This window comes from Silene latifolia, chromosome Y, assembly GCF_048544455.1.
Source record: "Silene latifolia isolate original U9 population chromosome Y, ASM4854445v1, whole genome shotgun sequence".
Classification (NCBI taxonomy): domain Eukaryota; kingdom Viridiplantae; phylum Streptophyta; class Magnoliopsida; order Caryophyllales; family Caryophyllaceae; genus Silene; species Silene latifolia.
In genome coordinates this window covers 122,689,933-122,712,403 of record NC_133538.1, presented here as the reverse complement: position 1 = coordinate 122,712,403, position 22,471 = coordinate 122,689,933, and the positions used below count along the sequence as shown (strand labels likewise).

At 40.9% G+C, this 22,471-nt stretch overlaps 2 protein-coding genes across 2 annotated transcripts; both read right to left on the bottom strand.

Moving 5' to 3' along the window:
* Positions 1-7,767: 7,767 nt before the first annotated feature.
* Positions 7,768-8,741, bottom strand: LOC141628837 (uncharacterized). Its single transcript, XM_074441931.1, has 2 exons — positions 7,899-8,741; positions 7,768-7,806 (listed from the first exon to the last, which is right to left on the bottom strand). Exons 1-2 carry the CDS (start codon positions 8,739-8,741, stop codon positions 7,768-7,770), a joined length of 882 nt encoding a protein of 293 aa, XP_074298032.1.
* Positions 8,742-10,804: 2,063 nt separating this feature from the next.
* On the bottom strand, positions 10,805-12,001 carry LOC141628835 (uncharacterized). Its single transcript, XM_074441930.1, has 2 exons — positions 11,310-12,001; positions 10,805-11,231 (listed from the first exon to the last, which is right to left on the bottom strand). Exons 1-2 carry the CDS (start codon positions 11,999-12,001, stop codon positions 10,805-10,807), a joined length of 1,119 nt encoding a protein of 372 aa, XP_074298031.1.
* Between the last annotated feature and the right edge of the window lie 10,470 nt (positions 12,002-22,471).

Below are 22,471 nucleotides of genomic sequence, written 5' to 3'. Positions count from 1 at the left end.
TTGTGAAGCGGTTCACAAATCATAGATACCTAATTATTTTAAAGAGGTTTAAATTAATACTGGATTAATTCATATAACAAGTTTATTATGTATTAAGATTGAAATTAATGTGATTAATTGAGGAATTGTCACTTAATTTGATCATTTAAATAGGTGGTTTGGGAATTTAATCTACATAATTAAGGAATTATGTCTTGCATGTTTAATTTTTTTTAGTTGATCCTTTTTATTTTAGTTGAATGAATCGTTGAATGGATTTATTTACGTATTTTTGCAATCGGTTGTAATTTGTAATACCTAGTGTGGCCTTAGTTAAATTATGTTTTCGTAATGATGGAAACATAATTTTTAATGTAATTTGAGATCTCGTATCTCCTTTTAGTTTTCTTTATTTATTACGGTTTTGAAATTAGAATGTAAATAGGTTTATTATGTAATTTTTAATTGTAATTTTAAAGAAGACTAAAGATGGAGATTGGAGCTTACTCCCGCTACACAAGATGGAACATCAAGACAAGCTTCTCGGGTCCAAGGATGGATTCCAAAATTGTATTTAATGTTCATTTTGGTAGATAGGCCACACTAGGACTTTATTTTCGTTTTACGTTTTACCGTTCTTATTGCTTTTCATTCACATGTTAGTTAGTGCATCATTTTCCGCCTAAAACCAAACCACCTACTAAAATGCATGAAAATTGACTCATATAGATTGAATGTTAGTTTTTATTGACATACAGATGTCACTCAGTTTAAGCCATCACCTTAGTTTATTCATTCACGCATGCTAGATATTAGTTCACTTAAAATGAATTAAAATAAACTTGATGGGATCTACCTCTAAAACGGAAAATGAGACTAGTCTTTATAAGGGCAAACAACTATGAATCCCTTCTTCGTCGGTAGGCATAATATGACCCTTCTACGTTGGGTAAGTAGTTTGTGTTGACTTAGTTTATCTCAACATTATAGCCCGAAGAGTTTCTCGTGATTATGATGGACTAAAGATAGAATTTACAGAAAGTTATCGACCAAGAATTCTAACAGTAGAATTAGCCAAAAGGTTGGCTTATCAATTTACAGATAATTGAGTCTTGGGATCATTTATATAATTCTTGAGGAAGGTCGATTGTATAAATGCATGAGTCTTCGCTATATGTTTTGCATTAAGACTTAAAATCATAACGATGCATATGCTTATTATTTTTATTCTTCTTTCGCTTGATGTAGAATACGTTTATTTTGATAATCTTGTTACAACAAATGGTGGAAATAATGAAATCCCAATGCCGAGTGCCACACTTGGACGCGAGTCCTGGCTTAAAGTTTTTATGGACAACATGAATCGGTTCACACGATCGAAGAATGATGGGTCCAACTTTGCGGATCGGGAGGCGGCACTACGGAATCTTTTTGCCATTCGACGGTAAGCTCAAGTACTTAACTAAGCCAATACCGGTAAACCCAGGCCCCAATGCAAGAGTTAACGAGTCACTTGCTTAGAGTGATTTCGTCATGGAAGCGGGTGCGATAAAGAACGTACTCATCTTTGCAATGGAAACCAATTTGCAGAGACGCTTCATTGCCCAAGGTGCAAACAAGATTTTCACCACGCTCACTAACGAGTTCTCAAAAGCACCGAGGATCGTTACTTATGAGCATACCTGTCGCTTCTTTGATGCGAAACTCCAGAAGGGCCAACCGGTTAGCCCACACATTCTTAACATGATTGAGAATGTCGAGAAATTGGAGGCACTTGATTGCAAAATCAGTGAGAGCATAGTCATTGACCGAATGCTTCATTCTCTTCATGATGGTTTTGCCCTTTTCAGGGCGAACTACTACATGAATGACTTAAAGAAAAGTCCTCATGAGCTACACTCACTTCTCGTACAGACCGAGAAGGATATGAAATTGAGTGGGAGCATGAAGCAGGATGTTCTCACAATTTCCAACAAGAATAAAGGTAAGGGCAAAGCTCCAGGCGACCTAACTGTAGGTAAGCCAAAGTTCAAGAAGCCAGGAAATGGTAAGAGTGGGCCTGGTGAGACTAGTGGCTCACAAGGCAAGGCAAAGAGCAAGGACGGTGACATTGAATGCCACAATTGTCACAAGACTGGACATTGGAGGAGGAACTGTCCCGTGTACCGTGAGGACATAAAAGCAGGCCGCGTCGTTCCTGTTGGTATGTCATCTTATATTCATATGATTGAGATTAACCATGCAAGTTTCGGAACTTGGGTACTTGATACTGGTTGTGGTTCTCATCTGTGTAATCATTTGCAGGGCCTAAAAAACATCACACCTCTCGGAAAGGTGATGTGGACCTGCGAGTCGGGAATGGTGCTAGAGTTGCTGCAGTCTCGAAGGGAACATACGTAATCCAACTCCCTAGTGGTTTTGAATTATTTTTATATAACTGTTACTATGTACCCAGTTTGTCTAAGAACATTATTTAAGTTTCCGTACTTGATAAAGACGGTTTTTCATTTTTAATAAAGGATAATAGCTGTATTTTCTCTTTCAATGAAATGATTTATGGCAAAGCAGTTTCCATGAATGGAATTTACATCTTAGATCAAACCACGGAAGTATTACACGTGAATAATAATAAATTAAAGGTTGGTGACAAATATCAAACCTATTTATGGCATTGTCGAATGGGACACATAAATGAAAAACGCGTGAAGAAACTCGTCGATAATGGGACTATTCCCGCATTCAATTTTTCTACATTTGGCACGTGTGAATCATGTCTTATCGGCAAAATGACTCGAATTTCCTTCAAAGGTGTTGGAATGCGCGCTAGTGACCTATTAGGACTCATACATACTGATGTTTGTGGACCTATGTCAATTACCGCTAGAGATGGCTATAGATATTTTATCACTTTCACGAACGATTTAAGTAGTTACGGATATGTCTACTTAATGAAGCATAAAAGTGAGTCCTTTGAAAAATTCAAGGAATACCAGAATAAGGTTGAGAACCAACCGGGAAGAAAGGTTAAAGCACTCCGTTCAGATCGGGGTGGCGAATATCTTTCAAATGAGTTTGATCAACACCTTAAAGACTGTGGAATCATTTTACAGGTAACTCCACCTGGAACACCTCAATTGACTGGTGTGTCCGAACGGAGAAATCGAACCTTACTTGATATGGTTCGATCCATGATGAGTCACACGGTAGTACCTGATTCATTATGGGGTTTTGCTCTTTTCTCAACTGCTCTTATACTTAACCGAAGTCCGACTAAAGCTGTCGACAAGACTCCATATGAAATGTGGAAGGGAACGGTCCCTAACTTGTCCTTTATTCGGGTTTGGGGCTGCGAGGCTTATGTCTAGTGGAGACACGAGGATAAGCTTGGCCCGCGATCGGTCAAGGCATACTTATTGGTTATCCAAAAGGAACGTTTGGTCATTACTTCTATTCGCCTACCGAACATCGAGTTTTTGTTGCGGCTAGTGCGACGTTCTTAGAGAAAGAATTTCTCGAGAACAAGACAAGTAATAGAACCTTCGAGCTGTCGGAGATTCAAGAACCAAGAACCGAGGAACAGATGGAGGAAGTTGTTCCTCCAACTGATGATACGGTTAATATTCCTGAGGAACCTAGGAGGTCGGGTAGAGTCTCTAATCCTCCGGACAGATACATTGGTATGGTCGAGGAGAGTGACGTTTTTCTCCTAGAGAGTAATGAACCTGCTACCTATAAAGGTGCCATGACCTGTTCCGACTCAAATCTATGGCTCAAAGTTATGCAATCCGAGATGGACTCCATGTATGAGAATGACGTATGGGATCTAGTTGATTTACCTAATAAGGTAAAACCTCTACAGTGCAAATGGCTTTACAAAATAAAGCGTTCTGTAGACGGGCAACCAGATACCAATAAGGCACGACTAGTGGCAAAAGGTTTCACTCAAGTGCACGGTTTGCATTATGATGAAATTTTTGCACCCGTAGTTATGGTGCGTTCCATTCGGATTATCTTAGCGATTGCCGCTTTTCATGACTATGAAATTTGGCAAATGGATGTGAAAACCGCCTTCTTAAACGGCTATTTGGAGGAGGAGTTGTACATGGTACAACCCGAAGGTTTCATAGATCCTGAGAATCCTAAAAAAGTGTGCAAGCTTAAGCGTTCCATTTATGGACTTAAGCAAGCTTCTCGGAGTTGGAATCATCGCTTTGACCAGGTGATAAAAGAGTATGGTTTCACTCGATCGGTCTAGGAACCATGCTTATATATCAAGTCGAGTGGGAGCAAGATTGTTTTCTTGATATTGTATGTCGATAAAATACTCTTGATTGGGAATGACATTCCTCTCTTATCTTCGGTTAAATGATGGTTGAAAAACCATTTCCAGATGAAAGATCTGGGTGAGGCACAACGCATATTGGGAATCCGTATCTACCGAGATAGATCACGACGGACGTTATCACTGAGTCAGGAGTCTTATTTGCATAAGATTCTTGAAAGGTTCAGCATGACCAACTCCAAGAAGGGGAACCTTCCTATGACGTCTGGGATGCAGTTGAGCAAGTCTCAGTCACCCACGACGCCTGAAGGGATTGAGCGCATGAGTCGTGTTCCTTATGCATCTGCAATAGGATCAATCATGTATGCCATGATATGCACACGTCTAGATGTGGCATATGCATTGAGTATGACGAGTCGGTACCAAAAGAATCCAGGTGAAACACACTGGATAACTGTTAAAAATATCCTCAAGTACCTACAGAGGACTAAGGATAGGGTATTGACTTATGGAGGCGATACTAAGCTATGCGCAATCGGTTACGCAGATGCTAGCTTCCAAACGGATCGAGATGATTCAAAATCTCAGTCCGGGTTCGTCTTCACTCTTAATGGTGCTGCGGTCAGCTAGAAGAGTTCAAAACAAGATGTTGTAGCATATTCTACCACTGAATCCGAGTACTATGCCGCTTTGGAAGCAGCAAAGGAAGCTATATGGATGCGTCAATTCCTACAAGGACTTACGATAGTTCCTAGTTCGAATGACCCGATCACCATCTATTGTGACAATAGAGGTGCCATCTTCCAGGCTAAGGAGCCTAAGTCTAGCAACAAATCTAGACATGTACATCGGAAAGCTCACCTGATCCGTGATTACGTGGAGCAAGAAGAGATAGTGATTGACAAAATAGCTTCGGATGATAACATCGCGGACCCTCTCACTAAACCGTTGAATTTTGATAAGCATGAAGGGCACGTTATTTCCATGGGAATTAAACGTGTTCCTGAGTTATAGTAATTGATTATGGATTTGATACATTATCTTTTTCATATACTATTTATAACTTCATCGTTTTTATAATATTTTGTTTTTTATGTGGATTGTATCGACAACATTGAACGCCACAGAGTGAACTGAATTACATTATATTTGTTTTGGTCCGTAATCGCCTTAATGAGCTGATAAATCTAGCTATTATATTGTGCAGTCGATTGATGGTGGGTTCAACGAGCCATAAGTCAAACGGTTGACTGATCGATCACAGATGCGAGATTATAATGATACCTCGTAGGACAAATTTTTGTGACAACGTAATGGAGTCCTAAATGTTTAAAAACATTCGGTGCCAGGTCGTGGATTGGACATCCATTGTGTTCCTAGAGTCGATTCTTTTGACAATCGTTGTCTCTTGAGATTAAGGCGTTTTGGGTGACTTTGGTTTCTTTCTCATGGTCTGCCGTAACTGGAGACTAAGTAGATTTTTTCTGGGTCATTTCATACTATGCTTACATCTGCAGGATTCGAGTTGAAGAAACTATCCAACCCTTATCAGGTATAGTTATTTCTCAGGGCCACTCGAGGAGTTGTAACTGAAATGCATGGCCATATGCTCGAATGATGATTCGTTTATCAGTTAAGTTACTCTCTAGTCGGGGAAACCACTCTTGATATTGATCACTTGTAAAATACGACCTTTGTGAATACGGATTTTGCAAACTGTTTTACATTGAGTGGGAGAAATTTTAGGATATGAGAATCGGTTATCGCACATACACTTGTGAGGACAAGTGGGAGTTTGTTGGAGCTTGTGTCCTCCACAAATTAGTGTGATAACATTTATAAATCTCTTATAGGTTCACAAGGGTATACTTCGTATTTTATCAGTTGATTAACGATTACCTAATAACGGTTGGCTTGCTAGAAAGTTTGACGTTATTATCATACTGATGGCGGTGATCAACTGGTCCCTAAAAGTCACACCTAAAGGATGTGTTTGAGAGATGTGGTTATGGAAATGTAGTCACATTGATGCCTTATATGACTAAACAGTTAGTCAATGTGATGATGAGACGATTAGTTAATGCCGATTAAATAATATTAGCTGAGACGAATTAACTGTCAATTCGTAAATTGAATATAATATGTTATATTTAATTAATGTATATAATGTTAGCTTGAACGAATTAAGTTGTTAATTCGTAATTAAATGTAACCAGTTATATTTAATTAGCTAATTATAAATATACAATATTTATAGTTAAAGTATATTTTATTCGAGATTGTTATAATAAATGTTGTCAGGCCGGATTTAATAAATCAACTACAATCGGTTATGTATGGACTTATTAAAATGGGACAACATATATGATAATTAATAAAATGTACACATAATATACATTTTGATAACTACCCAAAAATAAGAAGATATTTTCTCCTTATTTTTGGTTGGTAGTTTTGACCGAAAAAAAGAGAAGAGAAAAAATCTCCCCTAATACTCCTCTTTCACGGTTTAAAGAGGGAGTATAGGTTAGATTATTTTCTCATTCTTTTGACCTAATTTTTGCTTCTCATCAAAACGCACAAAACCCTAAAAAATTAATCAGTTAATTGGGGGATCTATTCTAGCAATAACAAAGGCATATCTCATATTATCTTGGTTGCAACTGATAGGTGAATATCATTACGATATTGTTCTTAGGCCGATTTTGCTAGGACCGAAGGTTGATTTCATAATCTCTCTATTTTGTTTATGCAAATTTCTTTTATGACTAGTTTTCATATTAATATATTCGTTAGAATCCTTATAATTTAAAGGGAAGCATACAGATAATTCCCACATCTGGAGTACTCAATGCTAGGATTCAAGGGTCCTGGGATGTACCTGTTGGAGATGGAACTTCTGGGTCCTGCACCTGAAACCTCAGACATAATACTTTTTAAGGTGAATGATGTTCTGGGATCTAGGGACAGCTTTCCCATCCATAGTCTCCAACTTGTATGCCCCATTACCCACGATGCCTTCTATGCGGTAGGGACCTTCCCAGTTGTAGGCGAATTTGCCTGCACTCTGATTCTTGGTGTTTGGGAATACCTTCCTGAGTACCAGGTCCCCTACCTACAGCGTTCTCAGCCTTACGTTTTTTTTGTAACTCCTGGCAGCTGTCTGCTTGTAGGCTACCATCCTGATTTGGGCGTTGGTCCTTGGCTCATCAATGGTATCCAGGCTGCTAGCCATTTCTACCCGATTCCTCTCTTCGGTGGCATTGGCATATCGATGCATCGGTACTTGTACCTCAGAGGGAATAACTGCCTCGGCCCCATATACCAGACTGAATGGTGTTTGACCTATTGTCACTTTGGGGGTAGTTCTATCAGACCACAACACGAATGGGAGCTCATCTGCCCAGTTGCCTCATATCTCCTTTAGCCTTCTTTTCAGGTTCTTCATGACTGTCTTGTTGCTGGATTCTGCATGACCGTTGTACTGCGGATTCCTAGGAGTGGACTTAAGCAGCTTGATGTTCCACCTGGCGCGGTCTTCCGTTCTGTTGGATATGAATTGTGGCCCGTTGTCACATATGATTTCTGAAGGGATGCCATATCTGCTGACTATGTTCCTCTTGATGAAAGATATCACATGCTTCTCCTTGATCTGAGGGAAAGCTTCTGCGTCTATCCATTTAGAGAAGTAATCCGTCATTGCCAGCATGTACGCCCTGTTTCCAGAAGCGCGGGGTAATGGTCCCACAATGTCCATTCCCCATTTCATAAAAGGCCAAGGCGAGATGATCTGATGCATATGTTCTGCTGGCTGGTGGCTGACAGGAGCGTGCCTTTGGTATTCTTCGCATTTCTTGACGTAATCTATGGCGTCCTTCCTCATGGTAGGCCAGAAGTAACCCTGCCTTAGTGTCTTGTTGGACAGGATCCTACCCCCTACGTAATTTCCACAATCACCACTATGGATATCACACATTACTGCATGTGCCTCCTGTATGCTTAAGCATCTCAGATAGGGTCTTGCCAAGGACTTCCTAAATAGGATACCATCAATGAGTACGAATCTGGAGGATTTCATTTTGAAGCTCCTGGTGTATTTCTGGTCAGGTGGTAATATCTCATCACGTAGCCAACTAATGTAAGGCTTGCGCCAATCATCAATCTCTTCCTGGGATGTGGCAGTACATAGTATCCCTGCTTCGTATGTCCACTGGGTGGTTGTAGCCTTACTGGCATTCTGATGTTCATTCTGATGTATGGCAGGTTTCATGACATATATGAATGGTATAGTACCCACTGCCCCTGGAGTAAAGGCTGCTCCCAGGGTGGCGACAGCATCCGCTTCAACATTCCGATCCCTTGGTATCTGCCGGATGTGGAAGGAGGCAAAGTGGACTTTGAGCTCCTTCGCCACTTCCAGGTAGGCTATCATTTTAGGATCCTTGGCCGTGTATACGTTATTCACATGATTTACGATCATTTTGAATTCACTATACACCTCGATGCGGCTGATTTGCAATTCTAAGGCTAATTGAAGTCCTAAGATTAGGGCCTCGTATTCAGCCTCGTTATTCGTTGCTTTGAACTCACACCGTACTGCCTGTATTATCTGTTCCCCCTAAGGTGATTTCAGGACCGGCCCTACCCTGCTCCCTTCGTATTGGATGGCCGATCAACATGTAACTCCCATAGCTGCTCCCCTTTAGCCTCACTTAGGGTCAAGATTTCACTGTTGGCTTGTTCTTGAAGGGTGGGACTAAAGTCTGACACAAAGTCTTCTAGGGCTTGGGACTTTATGGCTGTTCGGGGTTCAAATTTCAGGTCGTACCTACTCAGGTGGACATATCACTTAACCATTCTCCCTGACAGTTCGGGTTTCCTCATTATGGTTTTCAGGGTTAGTTGGTCACGACTGAAATTATATGTGACTCAAAATAGAGACGCAATTTGTACAAAGCAGTAATAAGTGCTAAAACGAGTTTTTCTAGAGATGTGTACCTGGTCTCCACATGTAACAGAGACTTGCTTATATAGTATACTGGTTTTTGCATTCCTTCGTGCTCTCGTACCATTACAACGCTTACAGCCGCCTCTGTCACTGATAGATACAAGTACAGCGGTTCTCCCTGTTCTGGCTTGGAGAGAAGAGGAGGGGTGCTTAGGTACTGCTTGAGCTCCCCAAACGCCTTTTCATGCTCCTGCGTCCACTCAAACTTTTAGCTCTTCCACAGGATATCATAGAACAATCGACACCTGTCTGAGGACCTTGATATGAACCGGTTTAGGGCTGCTACCCGACCTGTGAGCCTTTGTACGTCCTTTTTCTTCTGAGGAGATTCTAACTGAAGTACTGCTTTGATTTGCTCCCTGCTAGCCACTATCCCTCTTTTGCGTCACCAAGTACCCCGGGAATTTCCCAGAGAAGACTCAAAAAGTGCATTTCATGGGGGTTCAGCTTCATATGGTATTTTCTGAGGATCGAGAAGGTATTCTCCAGGTGGGACATATGTTGTTCTGCCTTCTCGGATTTGACTACCATATCTTCAATGTAGACTTCCATTGTTCTCCTTATCTCCTCCTTAAATATTCTGTTCACGAGGCGCTGATAGGTAGAACCAGCATTCTTGAGGCCAAAGGGCATCACATTGTAGCAGTACAAGCCTCTGTCAGATCTGAAGGTTGTTTTCTCCTGATCCTTAGGGCCCATTTTTATCTGATTGTACCCACTCCAGCCGTCAAGGAAGGTAAGCAGCTCATGCCCTGTTGTAGCATCTACCATGGAATTAATGTTCGGCAGGGGGAACGGGTCTTTTGGGCAAGCTTTGTTAAGATCTGTAAAATCGACACATACTCTCCACTTGTTGTTCTTCTTGGGTACAACCACAACATTCGAGAGCCATTCTGGGTAGTTAACTTCCCCGATCTTGCCTGCTGCCAATAGGTTGTCTACCTCCTGGTTTATCACCTCGTTCCTTTAAGGAGCATATTTCCGCCTTTTCTGCTGGACTGGAGGAAAGCTGGGGTCTACATTTAACCGGTGTGTAATTACACTTGTATCTATGCCAATCATGTCGCTATGGGACCAGGCGAAATAATCCATGTTAGTACGTAGAAATTCAATTATCTGCTCACGGATGTTACCTGCACAATCAGCTCCCACCAGCACTGTTCTTGCTGGAAACTATGGGTCCAGGTTTACTCCATCGAGTTCCTCCTAGGGAGGTGCGATATACTCCCTCTGGACGCATAATTTCTGTAACTGCTATGCTGGACCAGCTGCGGTGGGTTTTAGAGTGTTCTTGTAGCAATCCCGAGCTTCATTTTGATCTCCCCGTATCTCCTATACCCCTAAGGTGTAGGGAACTTCAGGATCTGATGGTACGTTGATGGTACCACTTTTATTTCATGGATCCAAGGCCTGCCAAGTATCACGTTATAAGTTAACGGACCATCAATGACCAAGTACCGTACCTGTTTGTTCATACCCCCTGCAAAGGTAGGTACCACTATTTCTTCAAGGGACTGTTTGGTTTTCTTTGAAACCTACCAAGGGTCCGCCTTCTTCACTGTGTCTTTCTTGAACCTCATGTTCTTCAAGGTTTCAAAGATTATCCATTCACGAGCTTCTGTATCTACCAATATTTTTTTAACAAGGTCATTCCCTATAGAAAAGGTAATGATCAAGGCGTCATGGTGGTATTCTGCCTCATCAGGTACGTCTGCCTCGTCGAATGAGATTGTTGGTATATCCTGTCTGCTGACCCTGAGGGAGAACTCTGTTTTATCTCCTTTAGTCTCGGTTGCATGGCGCTTTGCTGCTGAATAAGTGAGACCACATATCTCCGACCCTCCTGTGATGACGTTCACTACCTTTGAGTAAGGTGTAGGTGGGGATGGTTGGGCCTGGTCAGCAGTATTGACCTTTCCAGATTTCGCCCACTTGGGGAGCAGGTGATCCAAGCATCCAGCACTGTAGAGGTGCTTCACTTCCTTTCGTAATACTACATAATCTTATGTATTGTAGCCAATATCGTTGTGGTATTCACACCTTTTGCTGGCATCTCTTCTATCGTTCTCCCTGGGAATAGGCTTCTTGGGCCACTTGGCCCTTTGCCCTAGCTCCTTGATTGCCTTCATTACCCCAGCAAGTCCAGTGGTGAACCCATACTCGCTGAGCTTAGGTGGAGCCTCGGTGCTCTCTGTTTCTCCTGAGACTTTGTTCACTGTGTTCTTGTTGTAGGGTTTGGCTCTTTCATTCTTTCTCTCTGTTGTGATTTTTCTGTTGGACGACTCTGTTCCATATAGGTCCCTTCTATCCTCATCCTCCTCTAGGTGATAATTAGCCTCTACCATTTGCTTGACTTCCTCAAAGGTGGCACATGGATGCTTGGTGAGATCCTTGTACAAATCTGAGTCGCGATGCAGTCCCCTTCGGAAGGCGTTGACTGTCGTTGTAGTGTCGCACCTAGGGATAGATATTTTTTCCACATTGAATCTGGCAAGATAATCCCTGGTGGACTCCTCGAACCTCTGGACGATCCGGTATAGATCACTGGATAATTTTTCTGGCCTGCGACTGCTTGCGAACTGCTGATTGAAAACATTCACTAACCCTGCGAAGCTGGAAATGGACTTGTTGGGAAGGTTAACGAACCACTGGAGTGCGGCTCCTAACAAGGTAGAACCGAATCCTTTGCACATACATGCCTCCTTTTCAGGCCCTGTTGCTGCAACCGCCATCATTTTCTGTTTGTACTGGTTGATGTGCTCCAGTGGATCCTATGTTCCATCATACAACGTCATTGTTGGTGTGGTGTACCCCTTTGGCATGCTGACAAGGGCAATGCTGTCCACGAAGGGGGAATCCGCATAGCACTCCGGGGTTGCTACCTCCATGGGACGTGGTAACCTTGGAACCTTGCTGAGTAAGGAGCTGATATCCTGCAACTGTTGTTCTACATGGCTTCCTACCCTCATACCCTAGTTGTCGGGTACATAGTAGATCCCATATGGATTTGGTGTTCCTCCTAGCATGTACGGAGGTACCATGTAGCTTCAAGGTAATGGTGTTGAGTTCACGATAGGCCTGAACTGACTGTTTGGAGTATATGGCATATAGGAGCACATCCCGGGATATGCGTTTCCTACTGACTGTTCCCCTGGATTGCTCCCTAGTACCACTGGCGTACTGCTGGTTGTTGATATGGGGTCTGGAGTCAGTGCTCCTAATCCCACAGGATTGAGTACCATGGGGTACGTTTGCGGCATCCTTGGTGGTGGTGGGACCCCTGGTGGTTGGATCGTACCCTGGGTGGCCATCGTTCCTTCTGGATACACTTGCTCGGGTGGTGTGGTTACCCCTGGTGGCAGCATATCCATATCGAGCCTAGTTACTAGATTCTGCGGCATTAGCCTCCCTGAGTGCTCCCTGGCAGGGGCGTTCCCAGGGGTGACACTGCATCTATCTTCTCCTGCAAGGACTGGCTGTCCCTTTGAAACCCTATCACCGCCTGCTGCAAGGATGTCATCCCTTGGAGCAACTGTTGTACTGGATCCGGTTGTGATGCTCCTGGGAGACGGGCTCCTATCAGGTGTCGTGGTGATCCTGGGCGCTGCAGACTCCCATCCTTATTAGACTTTGGCACAAGATTAATAACTGGTGATTTGCCAGCCTTCCTTGCTCCCAGATCTGTGATTTTGGAGGAGTAAGGAGGCTTTGCTGATACTTGGGGCTGAGCCTGGCCTGCAGTCACTCTGGTGGTAGGGACCGCCGTTGTTGGAACACCGGAGGTTGCTGGCGTCGCCCCTACTACTGAAGTTTGTGCTGATGTACTCATCGGATCTGATACGTTCTGATTGGATCCTGACATTACCAACTATAGAGATGTTAGGATATTTACAAAAAAAGGTATTTTAACTAAGATTTAACCACAATGCCCCACGGTAAGCGCCAAATTGTTTTGGTAAGATTTTACCGACTAAAGATTTGTGAGTCAATGCGGCTATTCCAATTAAAATATGATATTAAAGACTTAAGTAGATCGGTAGTAAGAACATAGCAAGAACGAAAATAAACAACTAGTACGAAAGAGAAACAAACAAAAAGAAAGAGAGACAAACGACACAAGCGAAATGGTGACGTGGGAAACCTAAAATGTGGAAAAAACCGCGGGGGGAATGGTATCCCACCAATGATCCACTAGTAGTAATAGTATTTGAGGGTGAACCTAGCTGGAATGATCAGGAGGTATAGCAGTGATCTCCAAATGACTAACTATAAATGATACGAACGATGTATAAATTTCTAAGTGCGTTAATGATATTAATTGTTGCAGGTGGTGAATGATATTTCTTCGAGTGGAGTCAATGATGAATGCCCTTGAATCTGATGTTCGTTGCTCTTTTATAGCCCCTCCTTTGAATTGTCGCACATGCTCCCTACATATGCTAAACCATACGCTCCACTTCCTATGAAATAGGAAGTGGTTGCTGACTTTGTCAAAGCTTTTGCTGATCACTGCAATGTTCCTGCTGACCACTTCAACGTTCCTGCTGGCTGCTTGTTACTTAATTCAAACGTGGCCTTTGTATCACTTGAATGTCTAGGTTCATCCCCCCTTATTCTTTCTTGCGTCTAGCAGCCTGCTGCCTTGTTATTGATCCGTGTGCCTTTATTTTATCCAATTGCGAGTTGCCACGTCATGATGAGAATGAGGGGGTATTTTTACCCATACAAATAGGGTGAGCACTACAGATTCTTTCAGTTTATGGCATAGACGGCTCGGACATCCGTCTAATAAAGTCGTCAAGTTAATCCCTCTTGTTTGTCATTTACAAATTCCTAGCCTTGAACACTTTTGTGATATTTGTCAATTTGCTAAACAAAGTCGGAATAGTTTTGCTTTGAATAATAATAAGGCCGCTACAATTTTTGATTTAATTCATTCTGATTTGTGGGGTCCTTATCGTACTCGCTCGTCTTGTGGTGCCAAATATTTTTTTACCATTGTCGATGATTGCTCCAGGGCTGTATGGGTTTATTTATTAACCGATAAAACTCATGTTACGGAATTTGAGCCTATGGCCGAATTTGAGCCTATGGCCGGGTATTTTTTCAAGCACGGTATTCTTTTTCAAAAATTTTGTGTCGGCACTCCCCAACAAAATGGGCGTGTCGAACGCAAGCATCGTCATATTTAAATGTGGCTCGTGCTTTAATGTTTCAAGGTAATCTCCCGATTTCTTTTTGGGGCGAGTGTATTTTAACCTCAGCGCATTTAATTAATCGAACTCCCTCTTCCTTGTTACACAATAAGACACCTTATGAAATTTTATTTGGTTCCGTTACGTCTTACGATAATCTACGAGTGTTTGGTTGTCTTTGTTTTGTACACAATCAAAATGCTCATGGTGACAAATTTTCTAAACGGAGTCGGAAATGTGTTTTTGTCGGATATCCACTTAATAAGAAGGGATGGAAGGTGTATGATCTTGCAACGGGGGATTACCTCATTTTACGGGATGTCAAATTTTACGAATCTACATTTCCCTATTCTGATGATCTTTCTACGGTCCAACAGCCCATTACTTTTGGTGAGGGGCCTGCTTAGTCTTCTAGCTCTTCAGCAGTGGGCTCTAATGTTGAGAATGAGCCTAATGCTGAGAATGGGCTTGGGGTCTTAGATGAGGGGGAGGGTGTATCTAATGAGAGTGGGCCTGGTACTAATGGACAACTGGTCCAAGCTGAGGGAGTTGTTATCGAGCTTGGGCGTGGAAAATGGGTTAAACGGCCTCCTCCACATTCAAAATGATTATGTTCTCGAGACCATCACCGCCTCCGCTACGCCGCAACCCAATTCCAAATCCTCAGGTACTCCTTATGCTATTGTTAATTACCTTAATTGTCATGATTTTTCCCCTCGACATAGACATTTTCTGACAGCGATTACTGCGGGTATTGAGCCCTTTAATTTTCGTGTTGCTATCAAAGATCCTAAATGGTGTCAAGCAATATAAGAAGAAATCACGGCCCTTGAAAATAATGGGACTTGGGAACTTACCGATCTACCTCCGAATAAGAAAGCTCTTGGCTGTCGCTGGGTTTACAAGATTAAATATAAATTTGACGGTAGTATTGAGAGGTTTAAGGCTCGGTTGGTTATTTCCGGCAATCATCAGGTTGAAGGAATTGATTACAGTGAAACTTTTGCACTCGTCGTCAAGATGGTAACTGTTCGGACTTTGCTCGCAGTTTCCGCTATCAAAAATTGGGAGCTTCATCAAATGGACGTGCATAATACCTTCTTACACGAAGATTTGTCCAAAGAAGTTTATATGAAGTTACCCCCGGGTTTCAGTAGAGGTAAAGAGGGTAAGGTGTGCCATCTACATAAGTCTTTATATGGGCTTCGTCAAGCTCCGCGTTGTTGGTTTGCCAAATTGGGCGCTGCCTTGCGTGACTACGGTTTTACTCAATCTCATTTCGATTATTCTCTGTTCAGTTATTCTTGCAATGAGGTTTGTCTCCATGTTTTGGTTTACTTCGATGATCTCGTTATTGCCGGAATTAATTCGGCGGCCATTCAATCCTTTAAAGAATATCTTGGGACTCGTTTTCATATGAAAGATTTGGGAAAGCTGAAATATTTTCTGGGTATCGAAGTGGCTCGTAACTCCGAGGGAATTTATTTGTGTCAACGTAAATATGCCCTTGATATTATTTCCGAGTCTGGTCTTTTGGGTGCTAAACCCGCCATTACTCCCATTGAGCAACATCACCAACTTGGCCTTGCTTCGGGTGATTTTTTTTAGAATGCCGAACAATATCGCCGTCTTGTGGGCCGTTTGGTTTACCTGGCAGTTACTCGTCCGGATCTTTCTTATGCAGTTCACATCCTGTCTCAGTTATGGCACAAACCACGCAAAGAGCATATGGATACAGCTCTTTGGGTGCTCCGTTACCTCAAAGGTAGACCGGGTCAAGGAATCTTGTTACGATCCGATAGCTCTGTTGCTATTTCGGGATGGTGCGATTCGGATTATGCGGGTTGCCCTTTAACGAGGCGGTCGGTTTCGGGCTGGATCGTGTTTGTGGGTGATTCTCCCGTTTCAAGGAAAACAAAGAAACACCAGACGGTGTCTCTTTCTTCTGCTGAGGCCGAATATCGGTCCATGACTGCAGTTTTGTGCGAATTGAAATGGTTGGTGGGTTTGTTTGACAGTCTCGCTATTCCTGTTCCTCGTCCCTTGAATGTTTATAGTGACAGTAAGTCAGCAATTAATCTTGCTCAAAATCCCATCTTTCATGATCGGACGAAGCATATCGAAGTTGATTGCCATTTTATCCGTGACACTTGAAGAGTCTATTGATCCAAAATACTCAAGAGGGGGGGTGAATTGAGGATTTAAAACTTTTTGAAAGCCTTTTTGATTATTCTAATGTAATTGATTATTTAAAGTTTATTGATTAAACTTTAACTAATCAACTAATGTAATAAACGAAACAAACGAAAGAACGAAGAGACACAGGGTTTTTGAAGTGGTTCAGTTTCACAAGTCGAAACCTACGTCCACTATTCTCGATTAATAAATTTAGTACCTTTCTACGGATTACAAATTTTCTAACCCAACTCGTACAACTAACTCTAGCTGTAACTCAATGAGTACCGTTAAATACTCGAGTGACTAACTTACGCTAATAAGAAAGCACTAATGATTCTAACAAAGGTTCACGTTACTGAACAAGTTAAGAATTCAACTAAGCACTATTATCTCATAACGATAAATGAAGAACGAGTATGCGAGTTTTAAGACACACGACCTTTCAAAATAACAAAACGGTTTTTCTGTTTAAAACACACGGTTTTGCTTTGTAAAGATGAAAACAATTTTTATGCTTAAGGTCTCTATTTTAGATGTTGTAAATAGCAAAGTATTTATAGGAGAAGGAAGAGTAGGCTACACGGTTTTGTCAAACCCTAGTGGCCGAAATATTAAGATATAAAAACAAATTATATCTTCTTATTATCTCTTTCCTAAAAGCCTTAAAAGATAAAAAAGAATATTCTAAAAGATAGAATATAATCTTTCCAAATATTATCTTTACTATAAATTCTAAGATTATGATAAGATTTCCTAAAACAAGAATATCTTTTACCATAAACAAATATATTAAGTAAGATATATAAGATATGTAAAGATATTATTATAGAATAAAATCTTTACCTAATATACCCTAGGTAACACGAGATGTCACGGCTCATGTGCCTCGTGACTCGTCCAAACCCTAATCTTAACATATGATTAGAATTTAGGTTTTAAGAGAGGCTATACATAAACCCTAATTAGTAGCAAGGTCCAACTCATAAGTTGATCCATCAAGACTACCAATTAACGTTTACTATAAAACCGGACTCCTCACTAAACCGGGCTTTATAATATAAATACTTTTATTAAAACATTTAAAACAAACTTTAAACAATTTAAAAACAATTTTCGAAACAATTATAAGTCGTGTATAAAAACTCAGCATTTCAATGTTATACTAGAAGAGCTATAACATTGAGCTCTTTTACTAGTAATGTTATGGCTGCAAAGCTATAACTTTACTAATCAAGAAACTCATTCTTGATTACCATTACGAGATAATCACCTATACTATTCTAATCTTCAAGGAGATATTCTAGTATAGGCTACGTCATCATCCAAGCTTGATTAAACTTTAGACGAACTTCGTCTTCACATAGTTCTTGAATGAATCTTGAATCGTTTGATCTTGAACGAAGGCTCTTGAACTTCTTATGCAATTGTCACATTCTTCTTTGTTGCTCATAATAGGTTAGTTCTAAAATACTTAACAAACGATTACACGCAACAAGTATATAAAATGTAAAACACCTTGACATCATCAAAACATAAACATATAAACTATATGGTTCAACATATTCCCCCTTTTTGATGATGGCAAGTCTCCTAAAATTGTGACTAAGTAAAAAGTTCCCCCTCAATATAATACCGTTATCTTGATAATAAAGATTAACGCAAGATCAAGACAATTTTTCGGAAACCGAAACTTAAGGACTTTAAGAGACAATTGGTCTTGACAAGGAGCAAGCTTAGGTAGATGCTTACTAGAGACGTTCTTTCCCCTTCTTGACATCATCGAAAAGTTAAGAACAAATCAAAAATGACTAGAATAATATAAGACGAGACAAGAGATAAAAACGCCATAAGAAATAAAAATAACACGCAAGACTAGAAGCATCCAAAACATAATTATCATACAAACTAGGAATTAAACATGTTAAAGCCAAAGTGGGCCGAATAAACACATGTCTAATGAAACACTTGGGCCATAACCACAAGTGCATTGCCAAAATGGGCCGAATAAGAAGTTTGTTAAACACACCATGAAAAGAAATAAAAAGAAAGCTAATTAAGGTAAGGGCTAATTATGGTAAGGCAGGGAGATCAAATGTTGCGGGTCTTATACGGGTTTACGTAGTCGGGTCTAGTGCGGTGCTCCAAGGCATCCAGATGGTCAAACGAACTCCGAACCAGCTGCGAAAGAGTGCCAATGCTCCTTTCAAAATTAAGCACTTTCAAGGAAAGAGCTTTCGTGGCCTCCAACGTGAGAGCTTGATCACCCGCCATGGCTTTCCCGTGCATAACCAAAGCACCACCCTGACTCGTAAGGAAAGTGAGACGATCACCGTGTGGGAACACTTCCCCACGAATTGCCTTCAACTCCCTCTCAAAACCCGCTAACCTCTTGTCCACTTCCTCCATCCAAGAGTACATCCGAGTAGCATCCAAGCCCGAGTCTAAAGACCGAGATGGTCCAACCCGTGACAACACCGTAGCCAAACTAGTCGAATGCTCCTCGAATTTTTCCATTAAGCCACTCATAAACCCCTCCAACACTGACTCCATAGCTCCTAAACCCGAATCCACCGGGGCTTTCTCAACATCTATTGCAAGAAGCAACTCGGGTCCATCAACAACAAGACCCATTAGCTTGATCAACTTGTCACACATACAGTCCCGCGCACTAACACCGTAACTGTCAGGCCCTACCACTCGTTTTATTTCCAACAATCTAGACACCCATATACCATAAGGCAAATCGATAGTGGTGCTCAACTTCTCCTTAGTTACCGTAAGACTTGTTTGAATTATACGGTGCAACACGACACTTCCCAAATTCACCTTCTGACCTTCCAACCAAGAATAAACCATTATAGCTTCATAACTCGACACCTTATCACGGCCTCCTCTCCTCGGCACCACTGTGTTCCACAAAAAGTTCAAGAGGAACTTGATTTTTGCCGAGAGAGGACGAACCACGATATTACCTCCCTCCATCATCTCCTCAAAATACTTCTTTACCAACAACTCCTTTTCACTCACAACATTAGACCACTCAAGACTCGGATTTAATTCAATTCCTTCATCGGGAACCGAAAAAGCAGAGCAAAAATCCAAAACAAAGACCGTCACATCCACGCCATTAACAACCGCATGCAAAACTCCTTTCTTAATTGAGACACTAGCAAAGAATTGAACCACCTCAACTGGGTAAACAGGACCCAAAAACTGACTAATGTGACTCCACCCTTGAAAATCAAGAAAATTAACAAAGAAAGCAAGAGCGGGAACACTAACCAACCAAGATTTCGGATAGTACCTACCACCATGAATGGAATACCTCAAAACTCGATTAACTAGGATGCTTTCATCATGAGTAAGCCGAACACGATTTAACTCTTCCTTGGTCGCGGCTTTGGAAGCATCCCTAAGCAAGGTACGAGCAACACCATTCCGAACTATCACCTCGGGTTCCTCCACAGCTTCACTATCATCAACAACTACTTTATTTTTACCCTTGAAAAGACGGCGTCTTTTGCCTTCGGACACCGATTCGTCTCGACTACGAAACAGGGGCGAATTTTGGTTTGGTTGTGGTGAAGGACAATTAATGGAACGAGGATCATGTGGTGGTAGAGGTGATGTTTGGTTAGGAAAGGGGCGGTTTTGGTGGTGACGGGTTGAGGATCGGGTATTTTTTGCATGAGATGGATTCATGATAATGGTGATTATTAAAAAAAAGGAGGTGATGGTGATGGTTTGAGTAAAGAAGATGAATTGTGATGATGGTAAAAATATGAGAGAAAGAAAAGTATGCAAGTGGGGTTGGGTGGACGGGTAACACGCAATAAGGAGGGTAGAAATAGGTGTAGGCTAGGTATAGGGTTAAGAGCTCAATTATGGTAAGTGTCTTTAATTAGGAATAGGTATTATGATAGGTATGGGAATTTATGGTGATAAGACAAGAATTAGGAAATTGATTTTATGTAGGAAGTATGAGTCGTGTATAGGAGAGCTATTTGGAAGATTTTTATGAATTGGAAAGATAAAAATATGGTGTGTTTTGTTTATTGTGATAAAGAATAAGTTTGTATAACAATTAAATTCTAAATAGCAGATAGAATCTTATGATAAAAATATTTCTATAAACGAAATTATTCATGTAACGCAATATACGGACACAGTCATACAATCTTAACTTAACTAGTCAGTCATAAAAAGATTGAACAAATATATAAGCTTAGGTACCACCAATTAAACCAATTTCCAACCGTAAAGTCTAAAATCGTTCTCTAGCTAATGATTTTGTCAAAATGTCTGCCCATTGTTTTTCAGTACTACAAAATTTAAGTTTTATATTCCCCTTCTCAACATGGTCTCGTATAAAATGGTGTCTTATTTCAATATGTTTGGTACGTGAATGTTGTGCGGGGTTTTTAGAAATTATTATCGCACTAGTATTATCACACAAAATAGGAATACATACTACGTCAACACCATAATCACGTAATTGTTGCTTAAGCCATAAAAGTTGAGTACATACCAGTCCTGCGGCAATATATTCGGCTTCAGGAGTTGAGAGAGCAACCGAATTTTGTTTCTTCGAACCCCACGTGATGATACACGGTCCGACAAACGTGGCGACACCCGACGTACTTTTTCAGTCTAGAGAACATCCTGCGTAGTCGGCATCAGAATAACCGACAAGATCAAAATTGCACTCCATTGGGTACCATAGGTATAAGTTGGTCGTTCCAATCAAGTAACGTAAAATTCGTTTTACGGCCATCATATGCGATTCTTTGGGAGACGATTGATATCTCTCACAAACGCATACGCTAAACATAATATCGGGTCTACTTGCGGTCAAATATAACAGTGACCCAATCATCCCACGGTAAGTAGTTTCATCAACTGATTTACCGTTTTCATCCAATGTCAATTTCTTGTTTTCGACCATTGGAGTAGGCATAGCGTGTGAATTTTCCATTCCAAATTTCCGAATCAACTCCTTGATATATTTCTGTTGATGGATTTTAATGCCTTCATCAGTTTGTTGTATTTGCAGTCCTAAGAAGAATTTTAATTCTCCCATCATACTCATCTCGAACTCGAAAGTCATCAACTCAGAAAAATATTTGCACAAGCTTCGGTTAGTCGATCCAAAGATGATATCATCGACGTATATTTGAACAACCAAAAGGTCAGAACCCTCAGTTTTTAGAAATAGGGTTTTGTCGACGGATCCTCTACTGAATCCACTGTCAAGTAGAAACTTAGATAATTGATTGTACCAAGCCCTAGGTGCTTGCTTTAATCCGTATAGGGCTTTATCTAATTTGAATACGTGATCCTAAAATTTGATATTCTTAAAACCAGTTTGACGTTATTGTCATACAGATGGCGGTGATCAACTGGTCCCTAAAAGTCACACCTATAGGATACGTTTGAGAGATGTGATGGTATGAAAATACAGTCATGTAGATGCCAAAATTGACTAACCAGTTAGTCTGAGTTATTTGACTAGTAATTAGTCTAATATGTGATGTTGAGATATTTTATTTAATACGGATTAAATAAAATTGGCTAAGGCAAATTAAGCAATTGATTTGTAAAATTGAATATAAGCGTTTTATATTTAATTAAATGTATATTGAATATAATTATACAATACTGTTTTGTCGGACATGTATTAATAATTCAACTAACCCGTATTATTAGTTGATGCCTTAATTTCCGATAACCGATAACAGTTTATAATGAAACCGCGTCATATACACTTAGCGAATTATGGACCGGACCACGAGTTTAAGTGAAGAGGAAATGAAAAGCCCATTTCTCTCC

Coding starts and splice junctions, on each gene's coding strand:
- LOC141628837 (XM_074441931.1), bottom strand. CDS start 8,741: ATGATCGTAAATCATGTGAATAACGTATACACGGCCAAGGATCCTAAA. Junction 7,807..7,898: donor CTCAGATCAAGGAGAAGCAT/GTGATATCTTTC, acceptor CATATCCAACAG/AACGGAAGACCGCGCCAGGT.
- LOC141628835 (XM_074441930.1), bottom strand. CDS start 12,001: ATGGCGGTTGCAGCAACAGGGCCTGAAAAGGAGGCATGTATGTGCAAA. Junction 11,232..11,309: donor AGAAGAGATGCCAGCAAAAG/GTGTGAATACCA, acceptor GCACCTCTACAG/TGCTGGATGCTTGGATCACC.